Source organism: Grus americana, chromosome 7 (genome assembly GCF_028858705.1).
Source record: "Grus americana isolate bGruAme1 chromosome 7, bGruAme1.mat, whole genome shotgun sequence".
Classification (NCBI taxonomy): Eukaryota; Metazoa; Chordata; class Aves; order Gruiformes; family Gruidae; genus Grus; species Grus americana.
This window is the reverse complement of record NC_072858.1, coordinates 14,834,125-14,858,772: the sequence shown is the minus strand read 5'-3', so window position 1 is coordinate 14,858,772 and position 24,648 is coordinate 14,834,125. Positions and strand designations below refer to the sequence as shown.

Below are 24,648 nucleotides of genomic sequence, written 5' to 3'. Positions count from 1 at the left end.
TTTCTACTAAATTTTAATTTATTTTGGTTTTTTTGACAAAGACATCTAAATTACACACTGAGTAATAACATGACCAGATATTGCAAATACCCCTTTTTGGTGAAATTCAAAAAGGGAACATAAAAGAAAGAGCTTGTGTGGACGCGTCCGGCCCAGGGACTACAACAGCTGCCACCTTTTGCTTTTGCAGAAGAGTGAGCCTGTGGGGCAGGGCGGGAGTTTGAGTGGGCTGCTCTCATCCCAGTACACTTAATAAAAGAAGTCGGGTGATCGGTTATATTTTCGACAGAGAAAAATGTCATTAACGTGCAAGACACAGTATTGGTAGGGGAAAAAATGGGACAAGGGTGCATGAGGCTTTGGCGAGCATTCTCCAAGGGCAAGGAGAGACAGTCTCCGCCAGAGCTGCTGCGAGGGGACGCAGCTGTGGCCGGAGGAGGACACGATTCCCCACGCTCAATGCTTGCGGTCGGAGCAGAGGCTTGGACCCACGTTTCCTGATGTGCCCTTGGAGAATTTCACTTCTCCGTCATCTCTCCCCTCCAGAGAACACACAGGGGCAGGAGAGGCGTCTTTCATCTATCTCAAAGGTAAAACCAGATTTAATGATGTGAAAGTGAAGCGAGAGAAACTCCCCGCGGGAGGGGAATTAACCCCTGCGACAAACTTCTCGTGGCCTGGGGTGGATCTGTCTGTCACTCCAAGCCTTTAAATCAAGGCCGGGTGTCTTCCTACCAGAGGTGCTCTAATTCAACCGCAAGTCACCGCGCCAGCGGGGTGGCGTTTAATGGGCTGTGTTATGCGGGAGGTCAGGAGAGAGGAACATAACGGTCCCTTCTGGCTTTAAAAATCTATGAACTGATGCAACGTGTGGCAGAGCTCCACCCATACCAATGAGGCGGTTTGCTTCCCCCAAATCTCACCTAAAGGAGGGCAAAGCAGGCAGAGTTGGAAGGACAAAGCCTTGCATACGCAATTACCATAAACCAAACAGGAGCTGAAGGGCTGGGAGAGGGGTAGGGGTTTTGCTGAGCAGCGGCAGGCATTTTTGGCTGGCCCCAGGCAGTTTTACAGGTGGTATTTAGCCAGGTGCGGCCGAGGAAAGAGAGCCCTGCAGAGGGTATAGTGAATATAAATATAAATGCATTCAGATAAGGAGCGGCAAGTGAGCAGAACCTCAAATCCTTTTACGTTTTCACCAGGTCGATGCACAGAGAGATGTTTACGAGACAAAGAGCATTTACAGCCATCCCTGTAGGGTGATTTACTTAAGTCATGGTCATTTTAACCCTCCACCTCCATCCTCCCAGCACAGCTCACTCTATCACAGTCTTCCTCTCTTACTACCTGGCGGAGGTAAACCAAATTAATCTACTGAATTACAGGGGAAGCTCTGGCTGGTACAGATGCACGCAACCAATACGTGTAGCTACACGCAAATGTAACGAATGAGCCAGCAAACACTTCTGGATCCTGAGTTCAGTAAGGCAATTTTTTCCTTCCAAATCGGAGCTATAGGAAAATTACTATATATTTATTTGACACACATTTCCAAGTTTAATCAATGTGAGCCTAAAAAACCAAATTAACCTCCTGGATGCTTTTTGGATCGAACTGTGGCACAGGTGAGGTGTCACAGGGTAAGTTTGCCACTGGTAAAAAAGTAGGGAGCAGGGAAGCAGCAACTCAACTCCCTTGCGAGTGAGAAGGCTCAACGGCCCAGCCCCCAAGGGGACTTTGCTCTGTCCTGCCTGGGCCAGGGGAGGGGTACCCAAGCATTTCACTCTGCATCTGGCACACAGTACGGGCAAATCCAAAGCTCGGGAGTATCTGTCACTAAGCTCTGCCACTCAGCCAGCACAAAGCGTGCCTACAAGAAAGGGCTGCAATTCTTTACAGTGCTTGCATCAGGCAAATGCATTAATTGCAAGGAAAAGGTGATGCTGGGATGCATTTCTCTTCCTTGTGCTGACCCAGGAACACATGGTGCAGATTCCTAGGGTTCCCGAATGAGCTATGTTTAAATGAACATCTCTCCTCACCTTATGACTCCTTACTCAATCCATGCAAAACTGGAGCTGTGTCACTTCGTGTCATTAGCGATTGCTTAACAGCTCCCTTGAGCCTGCTGTTTCCCACCCACAGCCGTCTGAGTTTTAAATCAAGGCTGTGCCTCTCCGGCATGCATGTCCTGCCTCGGTGCTGGAGACAGATGCACTCAGAGGGTGCTGACTCACGGACGCAGGCAGATTAAAGTTGGATTGCTAAAGCAGTTGCTGTCCCAGCTGTCCCTCTGCCCCCAGCTACAGCAAAGACAGTTGAACTACAGGCAGATCAACCCCTGAACCACTACTGTACATCCTGAAGTATTGAGGGGGACCCAGAATCAGCCCCAGATGATTTAATCTGCCGGGCTGTAACACATAGGCGGCCAGGGGCTGCTTCACATACAGTGCAGATGTTTCTGCCGTGAGGTGGAGATGTCCAGGGGAAGGGAGGAGCAAAGAGCCGGGAGCTCCAGGGGTGTCAGCCGTCTGCCTGGGTCCATGAGTCAACTCGCTGACGCGTGGTAAAGCCACATGCTTTAGTACACGCAGCTTTCCCCACACTGCCCGCCGTCCGTCTCCAAGAGGTGGAAGGGGTAATGCAGTCCCTAGTCATTCTCTGGCCTTTCGCAGGCAGGCAGCAAACAAAGCTGGCAAGCAGGGCAGTGGGATTATTTTACCATCTGTGCATTAGAAACTGGCCCAGGAGTCACCAAGCTCGCTTCACGCAGGACATGGCTGCTTTGGCGTGCTAATGACTCCTGCTCGCTGTCAGCTGGGGCTAGATTTGAATCAGGGATGAGGAGGTGGAAAACACATTCTCTTTCCTATTTCAGCAACTGCATCCTTTTAAAGGAACGCCAGTTCAGGGAAGAATGAATCCTCGTTTTAAAAAGCACTTCCCATCTGCCGTTCATCAGGCTCCTCACCCTCTACCAGGCCAATCCGCTGGCACCGGGCTGGGGGGCCTCAGGCCCCGGGCAGCCAGCCCGCTGCGGGGCAGTCCCCCCACGTCCCTCAAAGGGGGACACAAGGCTTGCCGAGGAAGGGGGGGGTAGAAGAATATATTTTGCCTATTTCAAAAAGGAAACCTGGGACCTGGTATCTCATTCTAGAAAGTAATCATGGACTTAATTGCATTTTGCTGCAGAGTTGCCTTAACATCAAGGGAAAATCAACAGGGATTGTTCAACATCAAGACTAATCTCACATATGGAACTTACTGAACGTAGGAACCACGTTTCTGCTGGCTCAAGGTGAAATGCTGGGCTAAATTCTCCTTCAGCTGCGAGAAAAGCCCTAGGCACGCTCATCCTGCATTATTCCAACTGTAAAGAGCTTCAATTATACACACATAACCCTTCTCTCCCTTCTACAGCGGTGTCGCAATGCAACAGTGCCTCGTTATGATCAAACTCCTCTTTTATGGCTATAGGAATATGTGGAAGTCTTCTACCCTCATTACACAAATTACTCCTTAGCAGCTTTATTTTAAGAAACTACCCACAACTGGTAACACGACCGTATTTTATCTGTCACTGAGGGGAAGCTGTGACTGACACCTGAGCATGTCCTCAGCAACCGCAAACCTGCACATATAGGGCAGGTCCTATGCATCTAAGCAGCTACAGTAACTCACCACTCCCTCTGCTCCACACTGAATCACAGTCTTGCTTCTGCTTACAAAGTTGCTTGCTAATCAGACATTTAATACTATTTATGCATAGGGAGGAAATATATAATTCCTTTATTGGGATAAAAAACCGATACTAAAGAGCAGGTCAGGTTCCAAATCCAGCAGTAGGCTTTAACCGATGTTGTTCCCTTTTTTTCTCTCTTTTTTTTTTTTCTTTTAACAGCTGTAGCTGTGCACAGATGGAAAAACATTTGGTCAGAAAGCAGCAAATTAGTGTTTTCAGGCTAGAATTCTGCTCCCACCGCTCCTCCATTTCCATGCAGCTCAGAACGCTTTATTTCTTCTTAGCATTGACATTTTTGCACACCCAATTCATGCCGTCCTTCAGACAGAGAAAGGTAATGTTAGTCAAGCGAAGGGAAAAGGAATCCCCCAATCCCAGTCGACCGCCATTCTTCAAGCACCGTGTGCTGCCTCCTCATCTACCCCCTGCCTGCCCTCTGCACCCAAAACTGCCGTGGGTTAAAAAAATAAGTGCTTCCTTGCTCGGTAGATGTTGTCACACAGAGGTTATTAAATCTTTCATCTGACCATAAAAAGTATCATTGTCTCATCATGTCACTATGTGTAGGTCCTTCGAGGAAGGATCATTTTGCAGTCAAGGTACATCAGTAGCAGATGAAGGCTCAGTTCCAGGTTCAGCTGCAGATAATTTGTGTAACCTCGGGCAAGTCATCTTATCTTTGAGACCGTGGATTTTAGGGGGCTGTTTGTTATACAGTCAGCTCCCTGTGAAGAATACGGCTCTAATTCTCTGCTCAGCTGCAAGCCTTGAAATCCAGATCCGTGAAAGCCACTGCAATAACTGGATCTGGACCCTGCTCCCTGTTCCTCAGGGCCCCCACAGAAAATGGGCCCTCAGGGGTCCCGCAGGGGTTCAGTAAGAAGCGATGTGGTCACATTTTAAGAGGGTGATGTACTCATTAGGGTATCTCTGTAAAACATTTCCACAACTTTTCTGACCGCTGCAAGCAGGATGGTAACATTTCTGCTGTGAATACCCCATTTGTGAGTTTACTGCTGAGATCCCAGACTGGGACACGCTATTGAAGGCCAAGGCAAGAGTTTATCTGCTCATGTCACCTATCTGTTAGGAGACACACAAAACAGTGCGCAAGATGCACAGTCTCCTCATACTTGCGTCCCATTGAATCCATTGCCTCTACCGTGCCTACGAGGTATCTCTGCTGACAGGGAGGCTCAGGGCGACAAGGCGCCAGATAGGCTTTTGGGGACAAAAGGGGAGCAGCACATCTTTGTGCTTGGAAATTGGGCAAATGTCACCTTAGAGTTCTGGTGGAGAGGGGATTTCACTGTATTATGTTCAGTAGTCATTTTTGGATCATTAAAACAATAGTTAGACCCCCAAAAAGATCAGAGCCTTTGGGCCAGCATTGCTGCTAGCCCCGTGGTAGCCGCGTTGCTGGCTTCCTATGCCCCTGTCCCCAGACTGCCAAAAGGCTGCCAAGGACCTCAACTTCCCTAAGGACAGACGGCAAAAGGCGCAGCACAGCAGGCCCTTTGGGTGAGCCGAGACCAGCTGCCGTGCCTCCATGTTGCCCCTCAGCCATGAAGGTGGTGGCCATGTCGGAGGGGAGCTAAAGAGTTAAGAGAGAAGAGAGGGAGTCCTCAGGGCTTAATCAGAAGCAGAGAGGTTCTCACTTGAAAATACCAATTCACCTTGATAGCTGCGCTATGTGACACTTCTTATCTGAAGGGGAGCAGCAACTTTTGAAATCAGCCCTTGTTGCTGCATTAAATAAAGAATAAATGAGCCCGGCTTGTGCTGGGGTGCACATGAGGCCCTACACTAATAACGCTTCTGACTCTAACCTTGGGGAGGGTTGATGTCTCCAGTTTCATTTATTTATCTCCACAGCAAAGATCAGTGTAAAACAAATTGTCTGAAATCCTCAGAGCAAATGGGAAAAGACGAGAGGTAGATTCATTTTAAGGCCCAGTAGCTTTGTGTCTTCCCCTTTCAATAACACTGATAACCTAGGTGTAAAACATGTAATGCCTTAAGCAATCAATAGCTTGGTTTAAAGCTTATCACTTTAGAGAGAGAGGGAGCGAGTGATTCCCAGCATGAGGAATGCCAGGGCTTAACAATGGGGCTAGGAGGAGAGGTGTCAAGCCTTTGGCTTGATTGTGTGCTTTAGAAATCTGCATGATTGCCTGCAAAGAGTAAAAATAAATAAATAACTAAAAATGCTCCCACAATGATTTCAGCTTCCCCTGCCTCGGAAGCAATAATCACATTTGCACACATCATGGCATACAAGGCAAGCACAGCTCCTCATTCATTTTGAATGTAGGTTTATTTGCTGAACCAGAACAGCTGAGACAGCTTAAAGTAATAAATATCAGCTGACACCCTCTGCTATTCAGCACAGTAATCCCAGAAACAATACATCACTGCAAAACAACAAACATGCATCCTATCTTCTACCTAATCTGACCACAACCTGAATTCACAGTGATTAAAACTCTGCCTGCTGCTATTTGGGAGCTCGAGAAGGGAAAGACAGACTGTTTCAGCACCAGCACGGTGAGGGTCATAAAGCAGAGTTTATGATGGGATTTACCATGGCTGGGAGCCTGGCTGCATCAAGCATATAACGAGGGCAAAAGAATGACATAGCAAAATGCAAGAGGAAAGGTGAACTCCAAACAGGCTTGAAATATGTAAGTAGGTCACTGAACTTTTAAAGCAGGAATAGATTTTAAAAACTCTCTGCTGGTATGAGTTAATTGACAGAAAAAAATCACATTTAATTGTAAATATCTCCCTGCCTAACAGTGATAAAGGGAAATTGAATGTGCTCAGCTCTATGTGTGTTGTATCAAAGAAGTATGTGTGAGATGCCTTCCTCATCTTCAGCTACATCTGTGCCTTCTGGTGCAACTTTGTTGGGGGTGTGTGTGTTCTGCAGCATCCCCAAATGCTTTGGAGAATCGCAAATACAATGGAAAGCAAGAGAAACTAAAAGGTATGTTTGTGGGTTTTCTATCTAAGGTTTCAAACAGCATGGAGGGTTGGTAAGACAAGATAAATCCAGGGAAGGTGCTACAAACACAAAGAGCTGCTATGGGGAAGGCACATGGGAAGGAGGAAACGGTGCTTGAAAGAGTCAAGTCCACAAGGAGTCAACTGTTGTCATCCTTTGTCCCTACACACTCTGTCCCTGTATCTGCATGCTTAAAAGATGGCTCTGTGCAGAAAGCACAATCCCTACAGTTAACATTTAGATCTTGATAGATGTCCTTGCGCTGCTTTGTTGAGATACAGGGACATTGGCAGGTACTCTGAGAATGGAGACAGATACAATATTAGTATTCCAGCCTCAAGTCAACCTTGGGAAAACTTAGCCAGGGAAAGATTTCAGATCTTTTAGCTTTGCCTCTCTTAGCTCCTTAACAAGCATCTAGTAAACTTTAACAAAGCAAAGAGAGAGAACTCCAGGGAAGAGGATAATGCTCCTTGCAGAGAAACGCTGCTCCGCACAACCCTGCCTTGCTGCAGTCACATCTGCTATTGTGCCAAGGGAGTTGTACTCTGACGCCCTTTGGGAAAGGACTGGTAGAGCCTTCCCCGGGAGAAATAAAAAGTCCTGCTTGAGATTAGCCCACTGCTTGCTTATTCTCTGCATTATCAGCTTTGCAGCTATGGGAGTGAAGTAATCTGACTTCAAACACAGCGAACAAGTCCTTTCCACCCCATAAAAAGCCTCCCGATTTCTGCTCCCCTGCAAGCCAGGGATCAGGCAAGGCCACAAACTTGTGACCCCTAATGTGACCTTAAGGACAGCAAAGCTTAATCCTTTCATGTAATCCTCTGTCTGCCATAACAAATTGGGTCAGGCAAGTGCAAAATTCTCCATCTCTAGCATTTTTGGTATGCATCATTTTAACTGCACTTTCTTCTCCCTCTTCACAGCTAGGACTGTGCCTTCATTATCTGTCATTTCTTTGCACCTCCAGTCATCATACAGGCTGGCTTTTACAAGCTCCCACAAGTACACTATCCATTGTTTTTGCCTGGGTGCAAGGTTTTTTTGGGTTTTGGTTGTGGTTTTTTTTTTTTTTGTCCTCTGAGACCTTGTATCTCTCATGCAGTGCTGTACACTCCCTCCTTGCCTGCTTAAAAATCACAAGGCTTAAAAATCACACCTGGAAACATGGTTGCTTTTCCTCAGCAAGCACTGGCTCTGGCTGCTCCAGGAGAGCTGCAGTCATCGGAATTGGTTTTAAATCACATTTACAAGGAACTCTAGAACCTTGTTAAGATGTGGAAGATCCCCATCTAGCCTGCCCTGGCTAAGACATCTTTAAGATAAAACTTAGCTCTGAGGATATGCATTGCTGGGGGTCCTGTTCTGAATCTTGCCCTTATAAAAGTGCTGAATCACAGCATCGGCATAACTTAGGTCTTGGGCTTCATTCTCAACTGGGTTGAAACAGCCAGGGAGGAGAAGGCGGCTCAGCCCTGGTCAGACCAGCTCTGCCATAAATTAGAGAAGTTAGTGGCTACTCTCAGTTCCACTGGCTTTTAATGCTCTCCAGGGGGCCATTATGCTTGGGAGACTCTGGACACAATACGCTGCACCATCATTTTGGGGGACGATTCCTTGGGGCAGGCTGAGCTCCTGCTGCCTTGACTGAAGACTCTTGCTTCAGACAAGAAACAAGTTACAGAGCACAGACCGGTCTGAAGCCTTGAGTCATGTTTAATACGCTCCCTGGCCCCTAACTAACACTTCCAGCAAGAGGGCAGGCTGCAAAGTTGTCCTGCCTGCTTTCACCCCACCCTGGCTGGCCAGGGTGGAATGTATGTAGCTTTTGCACGTCAAGGACTACAGCTGGAGATCTGGTCACAAAACACAACCCCAAGATACTCTGCATGGCACCACAGAGCCATGTGAGGCAACAGTTTCTTCATGTTTCTCTGCTGACGCTGGTAATCACCTCCCTCGCCTGCTGTACTCTGTGTAAGGGTCTTGGTGTAAGCTAGTGCAGGATTCTGCTCCAGAGGCAGAGCCTGGATGGCTCTGGCAGAAACAAAAAGCTTTGCTGCTTTCCTAACTAGGCCTGAAGGATAAAATCAGACCCAAGCAGATATTTTGCTTGAAAAAGCCTCTAAGCATGAGATATACCACTCTTCCCTCAATGGCACCGTGAAGTCTGATTAACAAGTGCTGCCCACGGTTACAGTCAGGAGGTAATGAAGTCTTCAGCTGGCATAACTGGGGCTAGCAGCTGGTGTCCAGAAGACACTACATGGGGTTTCCAGTTAACCCAGTCACCTCTCTTCTGAGTCTGCCCAGGATGTTGCTGGGCCCCTTTTCCAGAGTCCCCAATGGTTAATTTTAAAAGACAAGATGACAATATGGATTCCCTCCTTAATTAACAGTTTTATTAAATAACCCATTTCAAATAATAGTTAAATTCTCTAAATTTATATCATTCTATTAACCATAATCTAATCTCATTAACCTTGAAATCCCCAGTCTTAACTACCCAATTCTATACACCATGGTGCTAGCAGCTAAACTAATTAAATGACCTTCAAACTATTTCTCCTTCATGTATTAGCATTATTTATCTTTGCTCATTGCTCTTCCTTCAAGCTATCACAAAAATCTTCCTCTATGAACTCCGTTCCTTCATGTACTCAGTACTAGATATGCCACCAGTCTTCCTTGCAAAATCCGTCAGCGATGTTTCCAATTTTACTCTAGCTAATGTATTCCATCAGCAGCGACAGCGTGCTTCCTCCTTGGCTTTCATTCTGAATACCTGATGCTTCCACATCTTCATTTATTTTGCTGTCACTCATTGTCATTTCTCAAACAAGTCCTTAAAGCAGTGACCTGAGATTTAACTACACAGAGAGAGCTCCTGGTCTGAGCCACTGGTAGAGATATTGCGTACCATGATCCTCAAAAACATCTTTCTTACTCTCACTCTTTAAACAAGTTCTTCTTTGATTCCCCTAAATTTTGAGCATGTTGACCTCTCCTTAAGAGCCCCAGGAGTGAAAACAGTGTTTCTTTCTGTGCTGATCCAGGTTTAGTTTAAAAGCCATCTCCCAAACTTTTTTTTTTGTTGTTGTTGTTCAATGAATTTCCAAGGAAAGGGAGAGCTTGGCATTCTTGCTGTCTGATTTGACAGGGCTGGAGTTATGGCAGAAGAGAAATGTAGGGGCTCTTTTTCTATAACTTGTAGGGAGATTGGAACTTCCCTGACCTTTCTGCAATAATCAGTTATGGAATAAGCTGCAGTATTTAGGGCAATGAAACTGCAGACAACAAAGCAGGATGTTATCTGGCCTGCATCTAAATTGTCTAGATAAGCATGATGAACAAAATATATAGGCCTGCAAATACTTTTATTTAGCTCTTGTCTTCTGTTTTCTGGAAGCAAATGCAGAAGCAGATTTCATTTCCTTGGTAGAGGGTATCGAGCTGCATATTTTACCCTATTGAATGTACAGGGATGCACTGTACTTCAAGGAAAAGGCAGAGTCAGAAGGCATGATCAACGAAGAAGTGTGCAGCCCACTCCAAAGAGCCCACACATTGGCTTGAGAAAGAGGCATTTTTCAAAGCTCACGAACAGAAAGTGTCACTTTCTATCATTTAGTTCTTCCACATCCAACACGTGTCCCTGAATTCATCTGCCACTTTACTGCCCCTTAGCAGCTGGAGAGCTCACTTGGGCTTCCTTAAACCAGAGGAGGGCCTCAAGGAGGAAGAAGGTGACCTATGCCTGCCTGCAACCCTGTGAAGTGCAGCCTTACTTTCTTGATCACATTTCTTTGGACTAGAATACACACTGCCATTGTGGAATCCATTTCCCTCTACCACCACTTCAAAATAAAGATTAGAGTTGAAGCCTTTAACAAGATTGGCTGCAACACAGCTGAATTTGTATCTTGGCTAACTAAATAAATCCATGGCCCAAGCTGTTCCTCATTCAAAAGCTGCCTCCAGATCTCAGTGGTCAGTGATTGCCTGCAGAACTCTTCTTCAGAAATTCACTTAGTATTTTTCTGAACTGACTGATACCTTTGGTCTCCACAACATCCTGTGCCAATGAGATCCACAATTTAATTATGCAACTTGCAAAGAAGCACTTATTTTTATTTGTTTTAAGCTGTTGTCTGATTATTTCATTAGAACGCCCTTCCTCTAGCAATGTGAAAAATAGCATATAGTCTATCTGACATTTTTATACCTTATTTTATATATCCTGAAGATGTTCCCACTCTCTGTCCTCTCTTTTCCAAGAGAGAGCACTCTGTGCTACTGATCATTCTTGACAGAGGATTCTCAAATCTCTCCTAATTCTGAGCAGATATATGGACAATACTTTTTTCTGATAAGGGTAGTTAAGTAGAAGAGGTTACCTAGAGAAGCTGTGGTATCTCTGTGCCTGGCGATATTTATAACTTGATTGGACAAGGCCCTCAGCAACCTCCTCTACATTCGCAGTTATCCCTGCTTTAAACATGAGGTTGGTCTAAATATCTCCTGAAGACCCTTAAACCTAATTTTTTGTTGGACTCTGTGATTCTACTACTACTAAAATATTTTTAGACAGGGCAGAGGCAGAAATGAATGTCATATTCAAGGTATGGGCCCACCATGCCTTTATCCTGCTATGAAAGAAATGTTTTCATAGATGTTTCTTGTTTGCTTTCTGGTAATTCTCTAGCATTTGATTTTCCTCTCTGGCCTTTGATAAGCACTAAGCTGCTGTTCCCAACGATCTGCTTCTGTGTAACGGCAGCTAATTTTGAGTCCATCATCGTATGTGTATAGTTAGGATTGTTGTTCCTCATGTGCATTATTTTGCATTTGTCAACACTGAATTTTATCTGCCATTTTACTGCCCACTCAGTATTGCGGGCTTCTTCTGCGACTCTTCATACTCAGCTTGAGATCTGACTATCCTGAATAGCTCTGTCGCATCTGCAAATAAGGTTTTACTGAAACTGCAATGAAGATAAATGTCTTCACCATTCTGTTTCTTTAAGTATCAGTGAAGGGAGTACTCCTGACTGCTTGGATTGCGAGCACTGCAAATATTTCATTAATTCAGGAAAGCCTAAGAGTGAAATAAACAAACCTGGGTCCCATTTACATTACAAAGAGCTACTATACTGCAGGAACTCACTACAGCACAGGAGCCCAAGACACAGCTATTATAGTTCAGCACAGGAATACAGCTCAGTCCCCTCGGTGGGTTTTTGCTGCTCCACATGCTGCCATGGAAGCTGCCCTCACCCCGTGTGCAACTCTTACGTTTCTCTGGATCAGAAAAATTGATCGGTTTCTCTCTGGTGCCTGGGTTGAGCAAAACGCCAAATGACATTAGTAGCAAAGGTAAATCAGATTTCTAAAGTGCACACTTGTAACAGTCAAAGGGGTTAATAGTAAAAAATGATTTGTTTTGTGAAAATAATTAACCTGACAGCAGTCTCTCTAAAATAAATCAGTGTCTTCATTTGGCCCAGCCAAGGGGTCCTGAGTGGGGAGGCAATCACACTCCTCTTTCCTGGGGACAGAGAGACCCCAACGGCCCACAGCTCCCCCTTCCCTTTGCACAGGGGACAAGACATGCACCCCCTGCATTCTGTGCTGCAAGGGTTTGGCTGTGCTGACCCTCCTTCATGAGGCAGCTGGTCCAGCCCCACCCTGCAGATCAACAGACAGCAATCAGTTACAGATGGCCTGCTGGCACAGCGGACCTTTTCCAGAGCCTCACCTGTACTCCCTCTCCTGAAAGAGCTGAACAAGACTGGATCTGCCAGACTCTGTCCCGGATTGTGTGTAGGTTCAGTCCCTCGGCAATCTCTGAAGCAGGGGCAGCCGTCAGCAAATCCTGCTTGTTAGCGAATATGAGCACGGGGACTCCACTAAGCTTTTCTTCATCCAAAAGCTCAGCCAGCTCCTGTATCATTTACAAGGGAGTGGGGTGGGGGGAATATGGAGTGAGGGAAGGGAAGAAAACCTTCAACCACCAGTGGTTGTCTCTAATTAGAAATATATTTAGGGCAAATGCTAGAAGAGTGTGTTCCAGTGAAACCTAGATCTTATTATAAGAGAGCAAAAATGTATACAATCATCGCTGCCCAAGGTTCAAAAGCTATTTCTTCCAATTACAGGTTACAAAAAATCTTCATCTTGGTCTGAAATTAGCAGTTGCCTTAAAGGCTACAACTCTGTGTTTTACCAGTCCCTGCTCCCAGGAGACCAAAATTGATGAAACAGCAAAAAAACATGTAAATTGGCAGTATGAGGAATCCGTCTTAAGTTATCGCCTGACTGGCATTTGTACCTGAGCAGCCGTTGACACCAGCCCTGATATCTTTGCCAATAATGAGTTTCAGGGTTTTGTTCCAAGTTTTATACACTGCAATTTGAGCAGGAGAGGACTTCTTTTTTTGCCCCAGAAATGGAAATCTCCCTCCCACAAGAAAGTGCTGATGCTTTTGAAGGCATTGGCTAGCTGAAGACAAGCTAGATCAGCTTTACTAGCTGGATTTTGGCTCCATATGCACAGCACACATTGGGTGGCATCTTGAGAAATGGGTTTGTTCATTCAAAACTGGGTGACTCAAAGAGATTTTTTTTTTTAATAGCTCAAATCTGAATCTGCAGTGGATCAACGATGGCTGACATTCTTCATGTCTAGGGTTGTGCAATGGCCTCATGTGAAACAAGCACACAGTCTCAAGTCACTTCCCTGTGTGAACATATGACAAACCCAGCAAAATTTGAAGCTGTAGGGACTGCTGGTGTTGCAGGTGGATGAGTACATGAGATTTTTGTGAGCTCCTTATTTAGCTGGAAGGGTCTCATGCTCTTAGATACTGTCCTAACATCTTTCATCCACTGGCTAGAAACTTTTGGATTAAATGAGTGCAGTTGGGGAGATGCTTAAACTGCAGTGGAAATCTGACTCCATCCCCCCAAAAGCAATGTTTGGTTTGGAAACCAGGACGAGAGAACGGAGTTATAAACAGAGTTGGCTGGGAATTTTTCAACAAAATAGGTCTTTCATCTGATGCAGCTGATTTATTGAAACCAAAAGTGTTTGTGGAAATATGAGGGGTCCAGGCTGACTCCGCCTGACTCAAGCAAGTGCTCTAAGCTTCTGCTTCCCCTCCCTCTCTTTTGCCCAATGAATATTTAACTACTGATATGAAATGAAATAGCTCCAACAGGGGAAAGATTCTCCCCACTCCTAGAACAACCAACAGTTCTGCTGTTAGGGTGTGTCCATGATACTTGAGAGGCAAAAGATCAAGTGCTTCCTTCAAATCAGGCAGAACAGAGGGCTTTAAATCTCCCATTTCTGGGGGGGGGGTAAATCTGTTGCTAGGTATTTTGGGACACTGTCACTTTCTGAATTTTAAAAAAGAAAGTCCAAAAGTCTTATTTTTGTTCCATCCTAAAACACAAAATGTTACAAAACATCAAAACTTTGCAAAATGGAAATCTTATTTTCCGGCCAGTCCTAGTTACAAAGTTCTTAGGTTTTTTTTCCAATTACATCCAAAAGACAATCAAGTCAATATGATTTCCATTTCAACTTTGTAAATAAGAAAATAGGATTCCCCGGGGTCTTGGTTTGGCAAGGTTTAAAGGACTTGAAGAAGTTTTTGCTTTCAGTATTAGGCTCCATTTGCTATTATTGTATAACTTCAATGAAAACCGTTCTATTTAAACGGAATTAGGCTACCTATTTTCCTTGTTTCACATCTACCAAAATAATCTGCATTGATGTTGAAAGGCAAGTCTCTTGAAATGCAAATTTCCCTCATAAACAACAAAATCATCTTCCTAACTTCTGTGAGCAAGGGGCACTCAGAAACACTGAGTTACTTCAAAGGAAGCTGGGCATAAGTAACTTACCTGACCCGTTTCTTCAAACCTCTTCCTATCTGCACTGTCAATGACATAGATCTGAAAAAAGAAATGAGAGGAAAAGTTACTCTTCCCAGAAGACATTCTGCCACAGTATCATGTGCTTAAGTGAGCTGAGCCTAATAATTATGCTTTTGGGCACAAAGATCCCCAGTATTATTTATAGCAAATGTTGACAAAACTCCATGGTGCTCTGAAAGGAGAGGAACCACCTCTTTTAAAGCTGGGGGGGGGTGACCGCCACATGGGTAGGATCAGAAAGGAGCTGGGGGCAATACTGGGGCTGCTCTCACCATCTCCACAGCATCTATTATCTAAAGAGAACAGGACACTGCCTGGTATCTTTTCAAATGACTGGCTTAAAAGCTGAAGCTGAACACAGCAGGGCAAAACCTGGAGAGCCAGACATGTTCTTTCACCCTAGCAAACAGTGTACAAGCACTGCACTGGTGTGACTATGCCATGCTGCCCTCTAGCAGGACACAAATAAGCCACCAAGGCACACAATGGAATAGGGGACAAATGCATATATTGGGGATGTTGAGTTCCTCTCCATCAGGTGATCCTACTGCAACCTCCTGGAGCAGGTGTCTGGGGAGAAGAGCTGGATCCAGCCTGCGAGACTCCATCTTCAGCTGCCAGCTTGTCCACTCAGATGATGGAGAAGTCAGGGAGCAGCTGGCTCACAAAGACTGACAGCAGAGTCCTGCCACCCTCTCAGGGCTCGGCACCACATCTCATGGTCCATGTCCCAACCAGACACCTGTCCCCTGGTATGGCGAAGGGTGGATCCCCCAGCCAACAGGCTCCTTGCCTTGGGAGGGCGTCTCTCCCCTCTCCAAGCAGCATGGCATGTGCTGATTTCACGTGTAAATGCAAACGAGCCTCCTCAGCGAAAGCAGCTCTAGGTCTGCAGAGGCTCCTCAAAGGTCCCCCCAAAATATGTAATTAGTCCAGCCGCCCTCCTTCCCCCTAGCAATGCTATTGCAGTTCAGAATGCACAAATATCAAGCTACATCTAAAGAAACGGGGAACCTCAGTATAATACTCAGGAAAGAATAGCCTGGCATCTCTTTTTCATTACTTGGTACAGGAAGGTTTTTGAAGGAGAAGGGCGCTGGGACAGCAGACAGAGACAGGACTGGTGACAAACACTGAGCATTTTGCTTCCAGTCCCTGCCATTCCCCATCACTGGTGATTGAAGCTGCTAGCATGTCATCTGCATGCTCTTTGGTGGCTTACAGGGAGCAAGTGTCAGCCTGGTTTTCAGGGAATAGATGAGCACAGCACCCCGCCATCAAGATAAATGGCATCCTTGCAGGCAGTCTCAGCATAAGACTCCACGCTTCCAGGATAATTTCAACCAAATAGTAGGGGGAGGGAAGATCTCTAGCAGCAATATCTATTAAACTGTAGGCACTCCTTTAATGAGTAGTGTTAGCGTTGTTTGAAATGGGACAAAATACGCAGCAGGAGAATCTGTATGCCAAGCCTGAGGAGGTAACCCAGCAACCTCGCAGACTTCTCTGCTGATCACTTGGGGTCTTGCGGTCCTCCCGGGGCCAGAATGATGCACACTGACAGAGGCTGGGGGATACACAGCAGGGCTGGACACAGCTGCGTGAGGATGCATCAGCGGTGCACGCACTCGGTGCCATGTGATGGGGAAAGGCCCGTGGGCACGATGTGACACAGCCTCTTCCTGCAATGTGATCCCAAGCACGTGCACCAATACTGTATCAGCTACACCCGTCCTCTCTGCCCCTCCCAAGCATCTGCCCCTGTGCACCCCATTTGGGGTAGGAAGAAGCTGCAGGGCTGGCAGTTGTGCTCCGGGGTGAAACTGGACTGTCATTTGTCCTCCTTTGGGACATCTCAGGGAAAGCTTAGCAACACATGAACGCAACAGTCGAGTGCTACTTTGCAACTGAAAGGCGGCACCTCCCACATTACGGTGTTTCTCTAACTAGCAGGGAAGAGCTCTGAGACCCAACCAGCCAGGCTTTCTGCTAGGGAGCTATTTTGCAAGATGAGAATTGGAGACAACGCTCGGGGCAAAAGCCACAAAAGCGCAGCACAGAGAAGGTAAAGTATGTGCGGAGTGCCTACTTCCAAACCAGAAAGCACTGTGCCAAATAGCTGCAGGTGCCTGTCTGAATATGCAATCAGCCAGATATCCACACCTTATTTGCCTAGGTTAAGCTTCCAAATATCACAGGTGTGTGATGCAAGACCAAGCTCTCATTCAAAGGCACCTGCATGGATTTGAATCTGCAATCACTTCCTGCTTTTTAATACCCTTTAGAGGGTCCTTTCTGCTTTGCGCAATATAGTTTAGGAGAAGACAGAAGCAGGGGGTCCTGGGAACCATAGCATATCTCACCTCCCCCCTCCTTCTATAGCCAGGGCCACACAAGAGCCTGTTTCTGACTGTGGTGCCCAGTAGCACACTTTGCCAGTTTGAACAGCCATTGAGTATACCATGTTGGAGAAATGGAGCTTGAGAAACAAATTCCCGTAAAGCTGAGTGCCTCCTTTAAGCAACAGGCCAAACCAAAACCTGGAGTAAGTGGGTTGGGCAGAAACTGCAAGTGGTGGGACTGGATGAAGAAATAACATGAAGGATAAGTTGGCTCAATTTACAGAGGCACAACCTGCACCAGGTTAGTCAGATGGTAAAATTACTGGCTAAAATGGGGGTGAGGGCTGGCAGGAGAGAGAGAGAGAGAGAGAGAGAGTCATCAGCATATATGTGATTCTAGTTTTGGTGTGTATAGACATAGCAAAGCACCACACTAACGTGCCGACAGCTCCCAGTCTGGGACTGGGTGTCAGCATGGAGTGCAGGCAGAGGAGCTGAGGTCCATGTGCACATCAGTTATTCCCTCTGAATCCACACTGCTGCTTCCCCCAAACTGATTCTGCTTCTACCTACCCATTTTCTTACTCGTATGAAAAGGAAGGTTTTCTCTGTACATTGCTTTAACTGGGGTGGGAGGAGGGCAGGGAAAAAAACTGCTTTCATCTCCTCCAGTCTTCAAATTCGCCTTTATTTCTGACCTCCCATGCTGCTCACACCGGGAAGTGGGGAAGCCCACAGGCCAGTGTAGCTCACTGCCTTTGCCAGCAGAGTCTTCCAGATACTGTTTTGTGGTTGCACAGTCTCTGCAGCCTGAGCACCTGCCACAGCAGGCAAAGATCCCCTAGCTGCTGCTTCACAGTGTTGACTTTGATCTGCACACCTACTGCCTCCCCACCACGCACAGCTGCAGAGCTTGGACGCAATGGGCACAACCACCTCACAGCCATGCCATGTCCCCCTTCTCGATGGCCACAGAGGAACACAGGAAGTGTGTCCTGCTAGTTTCACAAAGCCAGATCTTTCCCCTAGGAAGATCTCACCATTACTCTCTGCAAAATAACCAGCTGGGTTTATCCTGTGGCATTCCAAACCAAAACTAAAAAAGGGGGATCTGCAGAAGAGATTACTGAGGGTTTACTGGTGCCATTTAAATAACAGCTTCATTTGGACAATGCTCTCTAAATCTGCAGGTGCAGCCAGGCCCTTCAGGACCCTGGCACGAGCCTTGGAGTAGTCTCCTATTCCTAGTTGCACTGATCCTTCTGTGGAAGTGCACTAAAGCTCCTGACACATTAGCGTGTGTGACAGGAGGGAGGAAGGTTGTCTTTCCAAGAGAACTTCCCACTTTCCCATGGGAGCCCTGCAGACCTTGCTTAGAATAACCTTTTCTCTGCTCCCACAGGCAACATTGCTTGGGGTGGGGAGAGGCCTGGAGCCCCCAGCCTGCCTTCATCCTGGCACACGTGGCTGCATGTTAGATGTGATCTTTGAAACTAGTCAGGACAGCACTTGGAGAGTCCCAGGGTAACGTGCTCTGGCATGGCAACACAAAGGTCCTGCACTGTAAATATAATTGTAGTCATCTGTAGCTGTAATTACCTTACAATTAGCTAAGTTGTCAAAAACATTAAAGGACAGTCTTATGATTAAAGGAGCAAAAGAAAAGACAAAAGGTCTCTCTGTGTCCCTCAGCCAGAAGTTTTCCTACCTGATGCCAGATACAGCATTTAATTCTATTGTGCTTCAGTTTCCCCAACCAGAAAACAAAGGCACCATACTGACCTACCTCTACACATGAGGCTTAAGTCACTAATGCCCATGACAGACCTTCAGAGTCTCCAGTGAAAGGAGCTACAGAGAAGTAAACTACAAGTTATTAACGTTCTTTCATTTGAAGGAGACTGAGATGAGAGGAAAGGAACTGGCTATAACCAGCACCATCCTGTGAAAGTAAAAACATACAACTGAATTTCTCCAAACATCACTGTATTTTTCTTACTGCACCCAACCAATCTTGCCATTTCACTCAGAATAACTCCTGTTACAATGGCAATGGTGTTGCTGAGGACTGGGACATTACATTACTTGTTCCTGAATTTCTGGCTGAGACCTTGGAAAGCCATTGCATGAACACAGCATTCAACTGCAGCCAATACTCACAAGGATATCAGTGTTTTCAAAATAGTTCCTCCAGTATGGCCTGATCTTCCTCTGTCCGCCTATGTCCCATACGTTCAGCTTGAAGCCTTGAGACTGTACACTTTTGATGTTAAAGCCCTGGAAAGAGCAGAAACAAAGCCACATAGAACACAAACCTGAATGGCTGGAGCACGTTCATAGGCAGACATTAACACCTTATATATCCCATGCCTGCAGCATGCAGTGAGATGGGCAGGGCAGCCACAAAGATGGATCGACTGTGGGAGAGGCACTCACGAAAGGGAACACAGCTGCCAAACCATCGGTTTGCCAGTGTTCTTGGGTCAAGGGTTGATGCTGTCATGGCTACGGAGACATATGATGCAGTTAGTGCCCTGAGAGGGCTCAGCAGGGTGGGTGCAGGAAGAGGTGGGAGAGCTGCAGATAAGGAGAAAACAAGGGCGCTGTGAGAAGCAGGACTGAGCTTGTGGAAGCTGAGTTGAGAGTCCCAGCCAACACGAAGCCAGAGGTCTCAGCTCAATTCGACATGACACAGCTAATGCCGGGCTTAAAAGAGCAACAGCTGCACGTCTGAAGGGTCCATTTCATCAATTAGAGCACCAATTGAAAGGGCATTCAAGTAGAAAAACAGGATGTGGCGTGGGCTGGCAATGTGCTGCCACATCACCCAGGGGACTGGGGCTTGGAATTGGGGTGTCAGGGCTGGGAGCTTTGGGAGGCAGCTATGAGGTGGGGGGAAGCATCTCCCATAGCTCTCTAGCAACCTCCTCTGGTCGACACAGGAGTGATGCTGCAGTGCTTCTGACCGGAGACATCCCTCTCCCCAAACCCGGGGCACAAAGAAAGGGGACCAGAGGCACCAGAGAGGGAGTGCTGGAATATGCAGGACCCTTGGAGCTGGCAGGGTGAAAGATGCAAGGAGATAGGGGCTTGCCCAGTGCTGCAGCATCCCTTGTACATTTTCGCAAGAACAACAGAAACGAAGTCTCATCCATGATCTAAAAGTCTTCTGCAGAACTCCACGGCACTCATCCACTTTTGCACTACCAGACAGATCTCACTCTGACACTCCTCTTATGCAGAAAACACACAAACTTAATGGTGCACCAGGCTCCAGTTGCTCCCCCTTCTACTGAAATACTCTGCTGAATCATTAGTGCTTTGTATAATAAAGCAGGTGGGACCACAAGAACTGCCTTGGGCAGGGAAAGACCTTCCTCACCTGTGTTGGCGTGATGTGGCTGATGTCCTCAGATGCCAGCTGTTTCAGAAGTGTGGTCTTGCCTGCATTATCCAGTCCCAAGAGGAGGATTCTCACCTCCTGGTCTGGGGCACTTTTCAGTTTACGCAGGATTGACAGTAAACCCTAAATCCACAAGAGAGATCGTTGCTGTTATTTCCTGCCCCGACTCTCTCCCCCCACCATGCCATACCCTCCTCCCTTGAAATGGGTTCTGTATGGTGGTGGATCCCAGGACACCTCGAACCCCTTCCTGCAGTCCCTATTCCCATTTCCTTTTCTAGTCCTCCCCCTCGCCCCTATTTTCCTTCATCTCAGAGAGTATCGACAAGGTCTCAGACAGCCCAAATGTCGCTCAGTGGGGTGCACCACTGGCTGCATTGCTCTTGTCACACAGCTGTTTGGCATTCTCTCTGCCAGGAAGACAGTGCCTACGTATATCATGTGTAGGAGCTGCAAACCAAGTCCTTGTGAGCTCTTCATTATCTTTATCAGAGGGAAAACCCCATTAATTTAATCTCCCTCCTAGTTAACTGCAGGTTACTATGTACCTGACATCAGTTCTTTTCATAGTAACTCCCTGATCATCTCAAACCCCGTTTATCTGTCTAAAACATGCTGGACCCATGGGGCACGTGCAGTTCTGATTCTCAGGATGTAGCACTTAACAACTATCTCAGATCACCACACATCCTTGCTAAGAAAAGCACAGTGGATTTCAGTCATTAGCCAGGCTCAGCTCTCTGAGCTGACAGTATCACTCAGGATTAGGAAACAGAATATGCAGGTCAGCTCATTTACAACCACGCACGTTACAGCAGCACGCCAAGCTTTTTTCAGTGCCACCGCTCAGAGACCTGCACCTCTCTAAAATGACTGGAAAAGTACTCTGGATCCTGGCACGTAACCAAGAGACGCACATCACCCCGCTTCCACCACCTGCCTCTCGCTGCCCAGCCCGGCCCCGGCAGTTGCAGCTGAAGGCACAGGAGCAGGCTGCAAGTCCACAACTGCCTGGGTCTCCTTGGACACACTGCCGTGCTGCTCTGCACCCCCCTGCTTGGCAGGGAAGACTCCTCAGAGCCCAAGCAGCGCACACCATGCTGAGACCTAGCCGGGGGACACAGATGCTCTTGCAATGAATTTGCCTGAGTAAATCTGGGAGAGGAATACACCTACAGCCCTTTCTGGAGCCCTCAGGACTCCTGCTTGGTCTCTCCCAGACAATTCCCATGTTGAAGCCCACTAAGACCCAGAGTCGGGAACAAAGTTCAAGTATCAGCACAAACTTGGGCCCACAGGGGCCCATCTCTCAAGCTTTTTTGTTCTACCATTTGCAAAATAGAGACAATGCTTCTTGTCAACCTGCAAGGGTGAATCAGTTAAATGTCATGAAGCGCTTTGTTGCTATGAGGAACTACACCCTCTAAATATTCCTGCTGGGAGCCAAGGACTATTTGAGCCATGAAGGTTGCTCCTGATCCCCTCTAGATCATGGCAATCAGAAACCTGTCCTCAAGATAAAGAGCTGCAGGATGCAGCACGACTGTCACCGCTGCAACACGTCCCCTGTCTGTAGCAGTGCCCTTCTGCTGGAGAGCCCCACCTCAGCCATTTGGAAACCTCTGCTTTCGACTGCTCATCACACCGCTCTGAGGTGGGGAGCCTTTTGGAAAGGACACGGCACCATAGGTCACAATGCCAAAGCTTTCAATAAGGCAGGATGAAAACACACTGAGATTCAAATGCACATGAGAGTCGATCCACCCTTCTAAGCATTTTCGATTTGCAAGTAATTTATTGGTTTTCCATTTAATTAGCAGACACAGCTCAAAATACATGCACGATGTGTAAGAAACAGGGAGAAGAGAAGGAACTTAGTAAAATTAGGTTTGTAGAAAGTTGCAGGATTGCCACTGTTGCTGTGCTTTTAAAAAACTGTGGAAAGCTGACGTACAGAAATTCAGAGCTCTTGCAAGCAAAACTGCAGCCTTACAGCCCAAAAAGCTATCACCTATTTCATAAAGAGGCTGGTAAAAAACTGAGAATCCAGGCCCCACTCAAGAGCTGTTAATCAGGAATGGGCTCTGCTTGGTAGAGAGTGCCGTGCCTGCATGGTGCAGGCACAGTAAATCCCCAAACTGCTTTTAGTGGAAGCGTACAGGCCTGTAACGTCACGTGCCAAGCCCCGAGGGCCAGATGCTCACAGCTGGCTCTCGCCCATGGGCCCGTAGCTAATGAATTTGAAGGGCTGTGCTCAGTGCAGCCAGTTGCTGCAAGCCCTCGCAAACCCAACAGCTCATCTCCCCGGCCAGAGCGCCCAACCCATGTTCTGCCCAGATGACAGTCCGTACTTCCACACGTCTGAGTGAAGGGAAAAGGAACAGTGACAGAAATACCTCTAATGCTTACTTGTTTACATGCATGTCCCAAGTGCCCTTGACATCATTAAAAAACACAAGTTTTAACTGCATGACTAGCAACACATTTTCTTTTCACCTGCAGTCAAATTTACAGTTGTGTTTGTTGGCTTGTAAATCCACGGATTTCAGCTCGGTGTGGACAGACCCCACAGAGGCAGGAACTCTAAAATTCACACATTCTCCCTCCTTTCCAGGGAAACACTGAATTTCCCATTCTTATGGGCCTGACCCAAAGCCAACACACACCAGCCAAAGTACTACTGCCGACTTCAGAGAGCTCTGAATCAGGCCCCATTATTTTAGTTTATTGCTCACAGTTAAAAAAAGAAGCTGTTGAAATGCTAATCCTATTCACAGCACCACTCGCTAAGAGCAGAGCAGCGTATCCCAGTGCAGATCAGGATTAGGAGCCTTTATATTTCAGAATTCAACTCCAAAATACTGAGCGCAAAGAAATGTATTACAAAGTATTGCTTATCTACCACGGAGCAATTCTCAGGGGTCGGGAGAAGGAACAGTTGTAAATGTTAATAGAGCTTCTCCCATTGTAGACAGATGCTATTTCTGGGCTAGCATGACAGCCTACGAGAAAACGATCAGCTTCGTTCCATATTCTACTCAAGTGACACTGCTGCATGGCTGATCACAGGATTATCTGGGGTAGCCAATAGAAGAGAGGATATATATAGAAATAAAAGTATTCTCTAAGGTATAAAGTAAGCTGATTTAAAAGGCTGGAAGACAAGCAAGCCAACACAGAGAAGTGGACTTTATTTCAGTAGCTGCTGGCATAGGTTACATGGTCTGCATACACAACCTAAATCAAGAACCAAATAATAGTATTGGTTACTATGATCGTTATATTTTGTAAATATTATTTAAAACTTGCACCCATCATTCTCCTTCTAGTTTGTGAAGATGTAAGATTAAGGAAAGCCATGCACAGATGGGTTTCTAACATTTTTATTTTTTTTAATTGGTCTTACAAGCACACTGGCTAGGAAGACAGAAAGCATTTCCTGACAGCTTAGTAGACTGGAAAAAACAACTCAGCCGAGTTCCCTGCTGCACGCCACCGCTATGTGGGACAAGGAACCCTCACTTACTGCACACACATTGAGGGACAAGCACTTCACTCACAAACATAATGCTGAATGCTAAAACTAACTTGGGCTGATGAAGAGTCAGAAAGCAACCCCTTGTTATTAATGGGAGATGTCTGGTAAAAAGCCATGAAATGGGAAATTTGGTGCAGAGAGGATGGTCAGAAGCAACAGGAGAGGAGCAGGCCTTTGAAGTGGGGCAGCAAACAAATATGTCAATGGTGGGACTTAACCTGCAGTGAGGAGGGAGGATGCCCAGGATGCCTGCATGGCAGCAAGGCCAGCGGTACTCGCTCGCTGGGGTGTCCAGGGTGAGGAACAGGACAGTTTCAAGCAGGACGGTGGAAATGTTAGCTGGCTGAGGAGCTGCAGAGACAACTCATGGGAGTGTAAGGGCAGCATGTCATTTGCACAAAATTAAGCAGACTGCGGCATCTGTAACAGAGAACGGAACTGCAGATGCTGTTCAGATAATGAACAGCACAGCGTGGCAGCGCGTGCAGCCTTTGGAGAAGGGCAGCTATACAGTGCAACTCAAGGCTGGGCACAGTCAGCCAGCAACCACTTCTTGGTCACCTCTGGGTTAAGCAAACTGTGTTTTATATCAGATTGGCTTGTTTAAAAACATCTCTGTCCTTGGTGGAGAGGGTTTTCTTTACAAGCACCATGAGGAGACAGACT

General features: G+C 46.6%; 1 protein-coding gene across 2 annotated transcripts in view; it reads right to left on the bottom strand.

Moving 5' to 3' along the window:
• Positions 1-24,648, bottom strand: part of ARL3 (ADP ribosylation factor like GTPase 3) — a 30,125-nt gene continuing 5,477 nt past the window's right edge. The window contains exons 2-6 of one of the 2 annotated variants that reach the window (XM_054831772.1): positions 20,424-20,567; positions 19,202-19,318; positions 14,667-14,717; positions 12,514-12,699; positions 1-4,063 (exon numbers count right to left, since the gene is read on the bottom strand). In XM_054831772.1, the coding sequence (XP_054687747.1) occupies positions 4,016-4,063; positions 12,514-12,699; positions 14,667-14,717; positions 19,202-19,318; positions 20,424-20,567 (546 nt within the window). In that variant the 3' untranslated portion in view covers positions 1-4,015. The other variant, XM_054831771.1, reaches the window with a different exon arrangement.